General features: G+C 41.8%; 1 protein-coding gene across 8 annotated transcripts in view; it reads left to right on the forward strand.

The window, feature by feature from the left end:
- Nucleotides 1-16,527, forward strand: part of VPS13B (vacuolar protein sorting 13 homolog B) — a 485,377-nt gene that overhangs the window by 462,133 nt on the left and 6,717 nt on the right. For all 8 annotated transcript variants that reach the window (XM_049818749.1, XM_049818740.1, XM_049818775.1 and 5 more), the window contains 5 exons: nucleotides 3,768-3,944; nucleotides 4,855-5,025; nucleotides 11,738-11,914; nucleotides 14,377-14,479; nucleotides 15,140-15,389. In XM_049818749.1, the coding sequence (XP_049674706.1) occupies nucleotides 3,768-3,944; nucleotides 4,855-5,025; nucleotides 11,738-11,914; nucleotides 14,377-14,479; nucleotides 15,140-15,389 (878 nt within the window). The remainder of the gene's footprint in view (nucleotides 1-3,767; nucleotides 3,945-4,854; nucleotides 5,026-11,737; nucleotides 11,915-14,376; nucleotides 14,480-15,139; nucleotides 15,390-16,527) is intronic.

Raw genomic sequence — 16,527 nt, forward strand, 5'->3', positions numbered from 1 at the left:
CGTGGGATATATTTTCCTGAAATAGTAATGGTCAGTTTTCCTGAAATCCTGATGCTTCAATATGTGCTGCAAGCACAGCTGCGACCTGATTTCTGTGTGCAGTTTCCAAAAGTGTACATGCATTTCAGATATTTATAAATAGAAATAGTGAGATGCTGATCTGGTCTTTCACTCTGTGCATACCTGACTTTCACAGCTGATTATGGAAACTGTGTACACAACTGTGGACCAGGACATTGTGCACCAATTCATGATTTTCTTGCATTATTTTCCTTGCAAAATTTGCAGGTTTTTCTTTTTACTACTTATTTGGATTTGTTTTACAGTCAAATCAGAATTTGTATAAAAAGGGAGATCTAGTTTCTTGCTAATTAAGAAACTGTAGCCAAATATGGTACACGGTGTGAACGTTTCTCCCCACAACTGGCCAGGAGTGGTGATACAAGTGGTGATAGACTGCAGCAGGAAATTGGGGTTATACTGACTTTTCACGCGCAACATCCCAGGTGAGGCACATATGCCGGTTAGGGATTCCTGAGCCTGGTCGTGGTCTTTCCTCCTGTGCTACCCTTGCAGTGCGCAGCAGTGCACAGGCCACTCCTTGCTCTGGGCTTATGATGGAGCTGAAATCAAGCAAGTTTAAACGTTAAGAAATTAAGGTTTGCTTCAGTGGAACTTCTCTTGAGGAAAATACACAAGCATATATTTAATTACTACTTAAATCCCACTCAAAGCACTAAAACTAAAATGTATTCTTTGAAAGGGGTTACCATGATTAAAATAATGAATTTTATTGATTAATGTTTGTTTGGGCAAAGAAGATGCTTTATTTTGAAGAGTTTGTGACACTTGTCAAAAGGCTGACTGTGTCAACAAAGTTAAAAGGGAGGAAAAAATCAAGCAAAAAGCTTTATATGGTCTGCAAACCCTGAGTACTTTCCTCACCATCAGGTGAGTTACACTTCTTGGATTGGTCTCTTGTGGAAGATGACCTCACTCTCCTGCATTTTAACCACATTAATCTGCAAAAAAACCCAGGTTGTTTGACCCCCTTCTGCTCACCACTGCCCCATGCATAAATTGTTGTAGCATCTGCACAAACAGCATTCCCATACAGCTATGCCTTATGCTCCAAGTGGGATATAGTCTCATTTTGCCCTTAGCTGTGTGCAAGACCATCGCTGCCCTCTGGGAGGGGGCAGGATTTTCCCCAAAGGCTGCTACAGGGGCTGTATCAGGCTGCCCCATATGTTGCAAAGGAGCAGCCAGCATCCATGTCTCTTAAGCAATGAATGGGGCTGGAGAGCTCTGCTCAAATAAACCGATTAGCATTGCGTGTCTCAAATTAGCAAAACTTGCAATGGAAATCTCCCATCCTTTTCTAATTAAGTTGGCTTCTATTTAGAAGTTAATAAAATTCTATTTAAAAATATTACTGGTATCAGCCAGAACTAACCCTATAGTTGCCTATAAAGAAAATGCCTATAAAGAATGCAGTGGCTCTCTGCTAATATATTCATAATTATTTCATATTAGTGGAATATAATTACTAAGCATACTTTGGGAAATGGCAACCCGACATGATACTGTATTTCTGCAAAGCAAAATGTAGCCCAGAGCTTGTGAATTGAGGGATTATTCCTGATTCATCATTCTCCTATTCCTGACTTACTCCCACACCTTCCTGCTTCGGTTGGGTGGTCCATGCCGGCAGTGAGGAGCCATTAGTTTGGCTCTGGGCATTGGCCAAGGAGCGTCACCCTTGCTGCAGGTTGCACATTCCTCCCATGCACTCCCCAAGGGTGAGCACGCTCCTTCCAGAGCTTCCCAAAACTGATAGCCCACAGGCCAGGGCCAGACTGCAACAGCCCATCCCCAGGATACCAGGCAACCCCTCAGCTTTGTGTTTAACTGGTTTCATTCCTGGTTTTAGTCCGATTTTCATTCCTGAACGCGCTGGCTGGCCAAACAGGTGAGTGGAGTTGGAGTCTCCCATGTCCCAGCCTGGTGGTACCTACTGGGAGTGTCGCAGGAGAGCAAGGCACTAAGCCATGGTGTCACGCAGCCCCTTTCCATCACACCACCACCTCAGGACAAGCAACGCCAAGAATATGTAGGGGGGGAGCGGGGGGGGAATGCTGTAAGGGATTATTGCAACATTATTGATCAGAAAAAGCAGAAAGAGCATCTCTTCCCTCTGTACACGCCTCCCCACCCCTCCAGCTTCTTTTCATCACTTCACACAGTGGCAAGGATAATGTATTAAAAATACTACAGCAAGGGAGTCGCAGGCCCAGCCTGGAGCACTGGCTTCCCCTGGTCCACGGCAGGGAAGGACTGTCAGGGGGACGCTCCTTTCCAGGGCAGGCACCGCGGGGCCGCAGCACTCGTTGCTGCTCTGCTCATCGCGTTGCCAGCAGTACTTGTTATTTGTTTTCACAGTCCATCCCACCCTCTCCCTTACGTCCACTGTGGTTCCTGCTTTTTATACTACATATACTGGAGTTCTCAACCTGCCAGGGCTGAAATGTGGGACAGATTCAACAAGAATAATAGATTTTCCGGGAGCTTAGACTGATAGTATGAGATTAATTCATTTCATATGAGTAACATTTTCTCTTCTGTTCAGTTTCATGATTCAGCGTTCCACAGGAGTGACTGGGAGGGGTTAATAGAAAACAAGAAAAGCATCTGGATAGCAGGAGTTTGTGGCGATGAGATGGGAATGAGGAGGGCAGCGCAGATCAAGGGCCCTCGGCAGGAGAGCAGGAGGCCAGTCTGTCCATCTTTCAGTCTCCTGGCCCTGTTGCGCCTTGTGTCGCTCTGACAGTGCCAGCTGAAATTCATGGTACAGGGGCTCAAAGACCAGGCAGTTCCCGTTTTAACGTTTATTGCCATTTCTGAATCGCTCTCTCAGGGCTGCCGAAAAAAAAAAAAGTTATGCAGCACTATTTCCCTAATAAATCTGCTGCCAACCAGCCTGAGAAAGACAAGACCTGCACACAGCTTTCCAGCAACAGATTGCTGCACGCTCGGCCATCCAGCAAGCTGCTGGCAGCCCTGCATTTATATAGGAAACCAGATCCACAGATACCTCTCCTGGGATATGCATAAGGAATACTCCCCTATGAGTAACCTAATCAGCATGTAGATGTCATTGCTGTTTACACAACTGTACTGAGCAAAAGACATTTGTCTGGCTTTCACTGCACTCTGAAAGAAAATGATCAGCTTAGAAGGGTTGGGGTGGATTTAAAATAACTTCTTAAGCACTTGTCAAAAATCTGCATCCCCTTTCCTAACACTCCATCAAGCAATTGACCTGCACACTCCCGTAAAGCAGGACATTGTACCAGTGTAAACTCCCTGTCACAATTCTATCACATAAGGATGTGAAATCACATTGCTGCCTTATAGCGTCTAAAACCCAGCCAGCGATCTGAACTTGCGGTCCCGCTCCTCCGTAGCCGTGAGGCTCTAGCATCCGCCTCCCTAGCACACTTTTAGCAGAAATACGGGAAGCTCCTGGAAGGAAGTCATTCTAAAGCTATTTGTGAGTTTGCCAAAAGGATTTCTTTGATTTACGAAGTATGAAAGATTGCCATTTCTGAATTCATAGTGGATGAGTTATTTCCTGTGTTTTGCTCAAAGGAAGTTCATAATGCGATGGATTCTAGTGTGAAAAAGATAATTAAGGAATAACCTTTTCACAACTGCTGCTTCTGCAGTTTTTGCAGCCGTAACATGTGTCTTGTTTCTCCACACAGGCTGGGTTGTCGGATCGCTGGAAATTCTTGGAAGCCCGGCTAGCCTGGTGAGAAGCATAGGGAACGGCATAGCCGATTTCTTTAGGCTCCCCTACGAAGGGCTGACCAGAGGCCCAGGAGCATTTGTCAGTGGAGTTTCCAGAGGAACAACATCATTTGTAAAACACATTTCCAAAGGTAGAGCTTTCGCTTTGTTGCTCCAACTACCGCTTTGTTGTCGTGTGTTGTTAAAGGATGTGTTAAAGTTTTAAACGGTCTTGCTCGCAAGCTTCGTTTGGCTTGCTAGGCTGCAGCGAAATGCTGGGAGGGTAACAAAGCTCACGTATAACATCTTATGTATTAAACAGATCACCGCTTAACTGCGGTGCGTACGAATGTTTAAGAAACTTCAGAATTTTAAACCTCCCAGTGGGAAACGGGATTGGCTCAGCCAGTACTTCGTGTGACAACTGCAGAAATACTAAAGGTGTTCTGTGCTTCTGCTAACCATCAGAAATTCTACACTCTGTCGCCTCATCAGGTTTATTATTTTTTTTATTATTTTTTAAAAAAAAGGGCAGATACGGTCGTCGCAACCGTGTGAGTAGGTGGAAAGGGTTTGTGGGCAGGGCCGGGCAGGGCCGGCGCCCCCCGGAGCGGCGTTCTCCCCGCGAAGGCTGTGCGCAGAGCGCCACCGCGTGGCTGCGGCCGCCCGCCGCCGCCGCCGCCGCCGCTCCCGGCTCGCCCGGGACGCGTCCTGCCGGGCTCCTGCTGTAAATACTCGTTTGCCTTTCCGACGCGCCCCCCCCCCCGCTCGGTTTCGCTTAGCCGTACAGAAGTTGGGGAACTGGGGAAGGGCGTTCGGAGGAGCTGCCCTTCCCGCCGGCCAGGCAAACCTGGTGCGGGCTAACGTACAAGGCGTGACGTCGACCGTAGCAGCAGCCTGGCGATGCTTAACAAATAGTAAAGCATGTTACACATGGGCGACTTTTCGGTCGATTTGCTGTCCTGCTGGTAAGCTCGGTATTGCAGTGAGGCATAGAACGTCTCCGTGTTTGAAATTAAAGCATTTTGGTCCACACCCAAATGTGTATCTCCATGCATTTAGGTACACTGACGTCAATTACCAATCTGGCAACGAGTCTTGCTCGGAATATGGATAGGCTGTCACTGGATGAGGAGCATTACAACAGACAAGAAGAATGGAGAAGGCAGCTTCCAGAGAGCCTGGGAGAAGGACTGAGGCAGGGGCTCTCTCGTTTAGGCATTAGCCTTCTAGGTAACGTACTATTAAATATCGAGTTGAGTGATAATTCTGTTTTCTGATCTGCTCACCAGCCTTTTCTGCAGCTGAGTTGTAACTGCAAATTCTGTCTGTTTCGGTGCTTTCTTGTGAGACAGCCTCACCGTACCTGTATGAGATACGGTTTCTTTTTATCAAGGTTTAGTGACTTATGTATATGTTTCTTGCTGATAAAATAATTGCAGATATAGAACCAGCTTGCACTCTCTTCGTGAAATAATATTTTCATTGGCACATGATGTATCTGAGAAGAAAGGAACAATTCTGCATTGGGCAGGGTGACTTGTAACTAAGTCTGCACAAAGACGTCATCACGCTGATGTTTACTTTCCAATAAGTTATAGGAATGCCTTCCGAACCTGCTTGGTTTTGCTGCGCTGTAGATATCGGGGATTCTTGGTTTTGTCTGAAAACCGCTTGAACTTAGTGCAGATGTTAAGTAAGCTTTGATGAGGAATTCTGCTTTTACGAAGAGACCCAGATCATCCTGATTCAGTGTAATTGTATTCTTCAAGCAGCCAAGTGGTTTGGTTAGAAGTGAAGATTACTCTGGCCATTTCAAAATAGTACCTAAAAATTTGAAAACTAACCCACACTGGAAAAAAAAAATCTCTGTGAGAAGTTTTGCAGTAAGGGGCTGGATTTTCTAGGTTACTTCTACTTGTCACACAGCAAAGGAATGCAGAACTGTATTGTTTGGCAGAGTTCCTCAGTACATATTAAAGAGTATGAATCCCTTAGAGATCAAAGTGACCAAAAGCAGTCCAGTGCAAAAGGTTAGCAGAGCTGAAGCTTGAAAGGATTTGTCCTCTTTCCTAATCTTCAGTAGTGTACACAACTCCTAAATTTGCAACCGCAACCCTGAAAGCCCCAAAGAGGAAGTGGTAAAAATGTTACAAGTTTGGGTTAAGTTACTGGAAATTATTTTAAGCAATAACATTAGATGATGTGAAGCACTGTCATTTGATAATGCCTGTAAACCAGCAAGCGAGTGTCCTGGGAGAAATGTGCATAAAGGAGAAATTTCATATATTAGTAGCTACTATCCCAATAGTAAGCTGTTACTGGTGTTGCAAATCAAAGGCAGTTCGGAGAAGGTTTTATTTTTCCTTCTTGTTTTATTGGGCTAAGGGCAGTCAGGTTGAGTAGCTGAATGAAAGATTATACTTTTAGAAGCACTGTGTCAGCCTGGTGCGTATGTGCTGGTGAAATGGTCTGGTGATCTTGGCTCAGTTGTGAATAAGACAGCGAGATAACGTGGTGGCTGTCCCCTTCACTGACACACCAGAGCCCTTCAGAACTAAAAGCATCAGCTCTACAGCCTGAAGCAAAGAGCAAAACTTTGTAGCTTTGGCTGTAACAAGGTAAAGTTTCTGTTGTTCGGGAAAGCCGGGAACTTGTAACTTGCATGCACGAATACGCCGTGCCTGTACCTCCCTGCGCACAAGGCTTCCGTTGTTCGTGGGAGTATGCCTGAGTTAAAAACAAAACGGACAAAAAAAGAGAATTTCAGTGTCCCTGATTTCCTAAGAAATCAGACTTCATGCTAGAAACTGAGAACTTCATAGTAGCATTTAAACAGTGCTCCTCCGCAAGCTAGGGTCTTGTTCTTACTCCTGCTGATATTATTTAGAGATTACTCCCTGCTAAATACCTCTGTTCTTAGCAGTGGAGGCAACAAAGCACCCAGATAAATGGCTACAGTTACCGTGTAGCTAGACGTGACAAGTATGGGACCTCTCACTAAGGGAGGAATCAGAAATATTCCACTGAATTTCTATCAGGCATAATTTTGTTATGTAAACCTGATTTTTTTTAAAGCGTGGTTTTTCTGTATACACAGCAGCATTTGTGTAAATTGTGTTGAGACCTAAATGATGAATAGACCTACATTTCAGTTTTTACAAATACGTCAGAAAGCTGTTTCTGTCCTGACTATTTATTTTAAAGAACATTGTGGCTTCCCCCAAAAAAACCAGTTACAGTTAAGAGGAGATATCACTATGCTGCTTTTTTTCAACAGCATGTTCAGAGTAAATGTGAACATGCTTACTCTAAAAACACTTCCACGTTCTTCATACATAACAACACAAAGCGGAGCTGCTATGTTATTTTCCCTCACAGGGATGAAGAGTTCAGGTGAGCACAGGAATGTGGAGAGCAAGACCCTTTGAAGCCATAATTTCTGTGACTTTCTAATTGTAAAATTGAGAAGTGTGAAAAATATTTCTAGGATAGTCACAGTTTGTAAAAGCCATCTGACTCATGCAAGCAGCTTAAAGAATTGCAAATGCAGATTTCATGCCTGGGCACAGGCATGTAAGAGCCCTCAGTTCACTGATACATTGTGGTATCTATACAGAAAGAAGAGTTGCGTTTCTAATTTTTCTGAAAATCTGGCTCATGGTGGCCCTGATTCAGCAAAGCACTTAAGCATGTGCTTAAGAGCTTTGCTGAATCAGGGCCAAAATCATGTAGTCTTGTCTCCTCCTCAGTGCAAGTTGTTCCCTGTGGTACATTCTTAAGTGCTTTGTCCTGTCTCGTTTTAAATGACTCAAGCACTGTCAGGGTGTTGTTTGATTTGATTGTTATCTTTGGCCAGCTGTCGTCTTCTTTTCTAATTTGGGGGAGACTTCTAGGTCATTTTAGTAACATTTGTGTGCGAAAAGAAGCAAAAGCTTATGACAGGTGTGTGTTTTCTTTTATATGATTAGACAAAAATGCAGTAAAATCATATTTAAAATATATAGACGATCAGCACTCCCCACCAAGGAACTATCTTTTGCATTTTGCCTGACGAGGTCAAGCTTAAAATAATAATTTGTGGCCATGTAAAAGAGAATGTCGAAACTATCAGCTTGATTTTCAACTACTGGTCCTAGGGAAAAATATCGTATTGAAGTAGCTCCTTTTAGGAAGCTGAGCGTTTCTGAAAAACCAAAAAGCTGACAACTATCAGAAAAGCCATTTTTCACAATGGCAAAAGCGCTCGACATTTCAGTTACTCCTCCCTGTTTTTGGGGAAAGTGAATTGATAGTAATACTGACTGACGGTGTAACTGTGCTGCTAGGGAATGTAAAGGCTGGATTTCAGAAGCTCAAATTTTTGTTACTAAGGGTGGTCACCATTGTTCTTGCTGTGCAACTATTGCTGAATCGGGGCCACCCTATCTTTGCCTATCTACAAGTGAGATACTAAGATCCAGTGATAATCCTGAAGGTGCGTGCTATTCCACACACTAATTCTGCAAATACGTTAATGCACACCAACAGGTGCTCTTTTCTTCTAGCTGTATTTTTACGTGATGTTTCCTGTGAGGAGACTAGGCTTTGGCCGTATTTTCGGTGTGAAACACTTACAGCAATCCTGAAGGACAACAGAGAAAGGAAAAGGAAGTGAAACGGTTTCAGCTTGGCTAGCTTCCAGCCTCGTGGCAAAGCATGGCCAGTTTCTCCTGGTGGGGGATTTTTTCCAATTATTTCTTGGTCTGAAAGAGTTTGCCACAAAGAACCCGAGCTTTGCTAAGTTCTGTAAGCCATGTTATGTTCACCAAACATTGTCAGTCTGTGCACGAACCAGTTGCTGCCCGTAATTAAATTCTTCTTGAAGTAATACAGTGATATACTCTGAACTATCTGAATTTTGTAGTTATCAAAGTATCTTTTTTATGGTTACTGAGCAACATGTATTAACCAGAGTGCACCCCAGCTGATGTTTAGCAGATGTTACGGTGTTGCTGGAACCTCTTTGGTCCAGTAATGGAAGAATATGTTTTTGTTTTGTTCCTTTAGTGTTTAATTTTATTGAGGTTTTCTTTATACATACATAATCTGTGTATACATATGTGGACATGCATATAAAATTGAATGTCTAGGGTAAGGAAGGAAAGAAAAATGGAGGATGGTTTCATTTTAATAAAAAAAAAAAATTAATGGGCAAGGGACATTAGAGAAGGGACAGGGACAGCAGTAGGACACCGTAGCTGTGTCTAGACTCTGAGAATGTGTGGGAAGGGAGGAACCACTACATGTGGTTCCATGCTCCTGCTTCCCTGATACCCCACTGAAATCTCGAGGGAGAGACCTTCTGTGGTAAGTCCATCCAGCATGGTGCTCCTACCACTAACTTTATGTTAGAAAGAAAGAAGCCACTTGGACACAGGGGACATCTGCCTCACACAGTTTCTGGTGCTCGGATATGCAGTGAACCTCACGTGTGTGTTACCATTATCTCACTGCTGTTGGGTTTTGAAGTTGCTCAGCCTTTGACCTTTTTTTTTTTCTTTCCTTTGCCCACGCATGACACACACAGGGAAGGGGCTGTGCAGATCTGGCTTCAGCAGGCAAGGGTGATAGAACCAGCCACTCCTTAATGAAAGGAGTCGAGTTATAGTTTATTATGTGATTTGTGAGCATGACCACAGCACGTGAATAAGTTATGTCAGTAAGTGGCAGTTCGAGATAAGGGATTACAAGGGGTGAGCAGAGAGGGAAGAGAAGATAATTGGTTGTATTTTTTGCAGGTAGAAAGACCGGGCTTGCAAAAGGATTTGAGGTACAAAAGGGCAATGGCTTCACAGACAAGTTCAGAGTATGCATAAAATGGCAGAATAACAAAGTGTGGAAGTACTAAACAACTGGCTAATTAAGCTATATATTATTTGGGGTACTATATAAATAATCTTATATAACACAGTCATAGCAGTTTTCATTCTGTTTCCTTGTCCTCTGGGCCTAATTCCAGCTGAGAAGTGCCTGGAGCATACCACAGGTCCTTTGGAGTAGTCTCTTATTTATTATTACCTTATAACATTGCTCAAGTGTATTGCAGTAAATAATTTACTAGTGCTAGGACTTAGGTGGATTACATTTAATAAGGCAATAACTTCTGTTCTGAAAATGCAGTTGCTGTGGATGACCTCAATAGATAGGGTGAAGGAGGTCACAGGGTAACGTAACACTGTAACTTAGCAGAACACCAAGTATTGTTTTATGCCTTCAAATGCATCACAACTGTACAAAAGAAAAGACTGGACAAACAATCCCAATTGTGTAATGCAGTGTTGGGGTATTATTTTAGTCAAGCAGCAGGAGCAGCTGGTAAGTACTAATGAAACAGAATTGAATTGAAAATTGTATCATTTCCATGGCGTGGCATTAAGGAAACTTCATGGCCTTTGTGGTACAAAGAGTGAACATTCAGCTGCGTGCTCAGCTTCAGTGAGTGAGCTCAATAAAAAACGGGTATCGCATTAAAAATAGACCAGCATTTTCTGGGGAAACACTATACATTTATCAGTAAAGGATACACATGTAGAAGTTGGAAGCAATCTGCCTAAGAGGAGAGGAAGGCATTTATGTGGGATGCAAGTTTCTTGAATTGCTGATAGATAGTATCCCAGGGACAAGGATCTGGGGAAGAGTGTGCTGCTTCTCATCCTCATCTTTTCTTTGGACAGAATACCAGTGTACAAGTACAATATTAGTTCTTGTTGTTCAAAGTCAGCAACTTCTGCGTTTATCCAGTAACAGTAACTAAAACCATCTGAAAACCGGTTAGCAGCTAGCTGACTAGTGCGTGTCACGCTGGTAAACACATGGGGCGAAATACCTTGGCTGTGATTGTCCGAATCTGTGGAATTATGCCTGGATTTGCTTCCACATACAAAACAGAATCTTCAAAGATGTCTGGGTTGCAGTAAAAATGCCTGGTTACCAAAGTGACACTTGGTCCTACTCCTTAAATTATTGTTTTATCTTGATATTTGCAGCTGAAGGTGAAAACTGAGAGCTAGACGAGGAGCCTGCAAACTTGCTTTTCACTGAGCAAAGGACCTCGGATCAGGCAGACCGTTTTCTAACTGATGTCACTTTGTCCAATCCTTGTACTCTTAGTGATTTCCAAATAGCTTATCTATCAAAATTACAATAACTAGAGACATGTCTGTGGTTAAGTGGCTAGAGTAAACTCAAGATCAAAGAAATGTACCACCTCACATACCTGTTTACATTTAGGAAGATTTAAGTCGGAGTTCTCTGTTGATACTAAAAGCTGGGAAGGTCACTGTGTCACTTGTAAAAGTTTGACCCATGCGCATTAAAGTAAAATATGATCGTTTTCACAAAAAAAGTAACAAAAACTCTCAAAGTCTAATTCTGCTAATCTTAGTAATATATCAGAAGTTGCATTAGCTTATGAACATTTCTGGCAGTGGAAGAGGATATAAAAATGATCTATTGAATACAGGCAGTTTTTATTCTCATGAAGTCAATCTCAGGCTTACGTGAAAATCTCATTTCCATAGCAGCTCAAGTCTTCTCAAACTGGTGGATTTTATTCCAAGCCCAACATTTTCAGAAATGCTACACAGAATGAGCTAAATTAAACTAACTGAGCAAAAGCATTTAGCAAAAGTATTTGAAAGATGAAAACATACTGTCAAGTTAAGTGATCTGAATGTTTAAAGAAGTAAAATACATTTAAAAAAAAAAAAAAAAAAGGGAAGTTGAGATACAACTTAAACCGAGGCTAAGGTTTTGTTTAGCTAATTGGTCGCATGTTAAATAGCTGTATAAGAAGGGTGGGGTACAGTCTGTAATCCAAGCAACATTCAGGTCCAGTAGTAAGATTTCCTCTTATTCTGGGATATTAATCTTCACTAATTACTGGGGACTCTTGTTTGTTCAGGTGCAATTGCTGGGATCGTGGATCAGCCGATGCAGAATTTTCAGCGGGTATCTGAGGCCCAAGCTTCAGCCGGGCATAAAGCCAGAGGGGTCATCTCGGGTGTGGGGAAAGGAATCATGGGCGTCTTCACAAAGCCCATCGGAGGGGCAGCTGAGCTCGTCTCCCAGACAGGTTACGGTGAGTTTCTCTATTTCTGACATCTCCATTTAAATTTTAAAATGCTCTTCAGATACAACCTGCTGTCTCTTACTTATTCGGCTCAGTATCTGTGTGACTTAGAGAAAGATTTAGAAATGCCACCGCTGAATAGTTACAAATGTTGTGCTGGTTTTCTTAAAAGCCATTATATTGTGCTTCTCTCTTGTGTTACCGATCAGCGTTGTACAGCCACAGAAACACAGAATGCAGAAAGCATGAAGTAATTCTTGGAATACAGTAGAATTAGTTACAGAAACATATGTGCTTACAAAAGAGTTTTTGACATAAAAGTATTAGAGCAACACTATATCCAATTAGAGTGTTATTTTGAGATTGCTTTGTTATGGCAAGGAAACAGTTGTGCTATCGCTACACAAAGAGAGAGTTATGTTCCTGGGAGAAAGAAGTGAGTCATGTAGTGGGAGCATCCCCTTTAACTGGAGAGCTGTGAGAAGACAGTCCTGGTTTTGGATACACGGGTAACCTTTTAACAACCAGAGGTGGGTTTTCCAGCTAGACTGAGCACTTAGTGGCAGTGGTGGTGAATCCTTTCAGATTGATGTGAATACTTCAGGAAGACCAAATACTGTAAAAGATAAAAATGAAATATCAAAATACACTAATTTCTTTGCTTCCAGTATCCATAAATCTAAGCTGTTGGTCCAGATATTTAAAAGAGGGGGGGAGTCAGGGAAGAAAAGCAGGGAGACCTGTTGATACAAGGACAATGTGTCAATAATTTTCCTTCACTAATTACACCGAACAAATCTTGACTATTTAAGCCTTTAAGCGCTAGCAATATTTATCTTTGTGATGTGTTGATTAGAATACAGGCAGTTCTCCTAGGGCTTAAGTTTAGGATATTGTTTCCATGCTTCCCATTACATTCAGAACTTATTCCTTGAAGCAATCTATTTAAAGAAATAATGAAACATTTAATTATTACAATTCTTTCAAAATAACTTTATCTTGTTTGCATGAGTGTAAATAATAACTCTTCTCCTGAATTATGCATCCTGTAGGTGTAAAACCAGTATCGGTAAAATCAGAAACTTTTGTCTGTTGTTGGCTGCCTGTGTGTTGTTTTTGCTGCCCATGGCATTATTCTTTCTAGATTTAATTCCGCTGCAGTCTTTATCAAGAAACTTGTAGCAGTAGAGGGTCACTTCATTGCAGATATGGCATAGAAGACATCATGTTTTCCATGAGCATGTGACAAAAAGAGTTAGCCAGGAAAAAACATAAAAATTGTATCAATAATAGCTGACAGTGCGTGAGAGGAAAACACACAAGAGTTCAAGTAACTCTTACCCGCAACTGGATTGGAAGTGGGACCATGCCTCTTGGGGGGGACCGAGGGGTGGGGGACCACACAGAAATAAACACATGTTCTCTCTTTCTCCATCTGTAAATAACATTTTCACTCACATAATGCTGAGAACCTCGGTAAGCCAACTGTTACAACTGGGATGCTGCTTTTAAGTATTACCATCAACATGTGTGCTAAAAATTAAAGGTTTTTTTTCAGCGCTGATGTTTTGTTTAAATTATTATCCATTGTGTAAAAAGGAATCTAAGTTATTGACACCCTTATGCAAAAATGCCTTTTGCTTCAATGGAATGCTTAATTAGACAAAAGACAATTTCTTTGTTTATTTAAAGAGTAACTTTGCACTAAACCGTATAACACTAGTGCTTGCTGCGTAACCTACTTCCTGTCTTGTAAGAATTTTTTAAACTACTTAAACTGTGAATTTTTTTGCAACCCACACATTCTTTCTGGTGACCGTACCTCATCTTTAAAGGTTTACAAGCCATCTGAAAGCATACATACTGTATCATCTTCAGCTTTGGATAGTCTATTTAGAAACCTGTTTAACTGCTTCTTGTAGTCTCCATTCTGTGCTGGCACTCAGAAGAATTCACAATAAACCAGATGCCCCGGGAGATCTCATAAATGTATATGGATCTGTGTTTAACAGCTGGATTAAGTAACTGAACGTTTGAATACAGTATCTAGGAAAACTTGCCTTCTAATTTGTACCGATTGTGACACGTACATGGAAGTATTTTAATATTAAGCAAGAAAGTTAACAATGGTCTCGATTTTTTCTACATAAATCCTAAGTGATGTGTCCGATCCTACTCTGAAATGATGGCTCTCAGGAGCATTATGTTTCTCTTGATTGCAAGTGTATGGCTGATTTTTAGAACACGCAGTGGGGTTTTTTTGTTTCTTGCTAATGCAAGATCACTGGGGTTAAGTGCACAACTCTTGCATTGTAATATTTAATGAATTATCTTGACTACAGCTTCCAAAGATGTGACATCATTTTGGATCTGCACTGTTTTATGAACTGCTCTAAACAGATGACATCACTGCAGCATGTAACTGTTTTGTAGAAAACAACTACTAAAAAACTTAAATTCTCTTACCACAGGTATTTTGCATGGAGCTGGACTTTCTCAGCTTCCCAAGCAGCGCTCTCATCCAAATGATCAACATGTTGAGCAGGCTCCAAATAGCCACGTCAAATATGTCTGGTAAAATTATTTAGACACTTGCTCATTTTTACATCCACATTGTTTATTAATAGGTTCTGGCCTGCGGTCAAGTTAACGGCTGCTTCCCTAGGAAAGGCTGAGTTACGGCAGTTTGTTTAGGAACATTAAACACAAAGGTAGTGCATAGAAACCCAGTCTGCAAATGATGGGCTGCTGATCTCCTTCCAGCTTTGGAACTACAGAGCTGATCTTTATTTAATGGCATTCAGTGAGTTCTTACTTATTTATCATTGCACCGAGCCCAAGAAAAATACTGCACATCTCCAGAAACAGCTGTTAGTGAAGATAGCTTTATTTTCTGCACCAAATTTGTAAGCCACTTCTCAGGGTAATTTTTCTATTAGGATGGGAAATAGGCTGACCTAGCACAGTTATTAGGCCAATCTTGCAGTGAATGATTAAGGAGTTTTGATAAGTAACAGTTTTACATTTATTCTCTAAATCTTAAGTCTTACATCTTTCAGTAGTGGAGATTTGGAATATACTCCCTGGCTTATTTTATATTTGTAGGTGATAGCTACAGGCTTAAGTAAAAACATTACTGTTTTACAAAAGAAGTCCTGGAGGATCCAATGCATAACACTGACTACTTCTTTTGGTTTGGTGGGGTTTTTTTTTCTTTCCCCCTTGATAACGCAGGAAAATGCTGCAATCTCTAGGAAGGCCAGAGGTCCATATGGCCTTAGATGTCATGATTGTGAGTGGATCAGGCCAGCAGCATGAAGGCTGCTTGCTGCTCACCTCAGAGGTGCTCTTTGTGGTCAGCATCAGTGAAGACACGCAGCAGCAGGCGTTCCCTGTGACTGAAATCGATTGTCTGGAAGATGATCGGCAAAAAGACCTGCTGAAGGTGCAGCTAAAACAACAGAGACTGCCCTCTGATTTGGAGGTAAAGACTTGAATACCGATTTTCATTCAAAGATAAAGTTACACTGATGATGATGCTTTTGGCAACAGGCATTCTCACCTTTGGGTGGGGAGGCCAGAGGTCTAAGTGCCAAACCAGGAGACCTGCTGTTTTTCATGCACCTCATAGCTGACTGTGTTGGCCTTTGAATGAAAGGGATGCGTCTCCTCCCTTCTGTCCTCTTATTGATCGTGACATTTCATATCTGTGACAGCAATTTTCTGAGGGAAAAACTAGAGGAAGTCTCGGTTCTTAGTAAACACCACCTCTTTTCTGAAGAGATTCTCATGGCTACATGTGCATGAGGTGTTTACTGTTTGGCAAGTCAGCATTGCTGCCTGTGCTTACAAAGTCACAGCGAGAACAGTTCCTTTTATTCTTCTGTGAATTCTGTTTTAGCAGTTCAGTGGTGCTGATGCATGCTCTTATCAGCATGTTTCTTATCTTGCTACTTCCAACGCAGTGGTCTTGCTTGGCTGCTAGCTGTATTCACTTCCTTAGATCTTCCTTCTGCAAATGCTAACTTTAAAATGGATCAGTTCTTGTGCTGAGATTGGATGCACCAAGTGTTTGCCAGTAAGAGCATAAATCCTTCATCTTCATATTGAAAGATCCCTAAGCCATTTGAATACTGAGGTTTTGGATTAATTATCTTCTTTTAATGGTAGAAGAATGTTATATTTTTACACTTTCGGGAAACAATGTTTATTGTATTAAATTCTCAAGTGGAATCATATGAGAGATCATTTCAAAAACAAACACGCATGTCCCAGTTGTTTTTATAAAAGTGTGTCAGGTAGTTCAAAGACTGCTATACCAGAAACTTATCTGTTTCAAATAGAAGAAAAGAACATGTAAAGCCCCATGAAGTAAGAGTTGTGCCAAAAATCAGGGGAGGCTTCAGCACCTTCAGTAAAATCATAACTTTGCTGAAGTCACTGAAGAGTTTTGCCATCGATTCCAGCACAGCAAGGACTTCATCTGTGACATGACAGTGCTTGGATTTTTTTGTGAAAGCTTTTTTTAGGGCTGAATTCTCTATTTACATTTATTGTCTTTCCACTAACCTCAGTCTCACAGAGTGCTGTTGACTGAAGTTGCCTTCTCTCACCACAGAGCT

The sequence above is a fragment of the Accipiter gentilis genome, chromosome 2, assembly GCF_929443795.1.
Source record: "Accipiter gentilis chromosome 2, bAccGen1.1, whole genome shotgun sequence".
Taxonomy (NCBI): Eukaryota; Metazoa; Chordata; class Aves; order Accipitriformes; family Accipitridae; genus Astur; species Astur gentilis.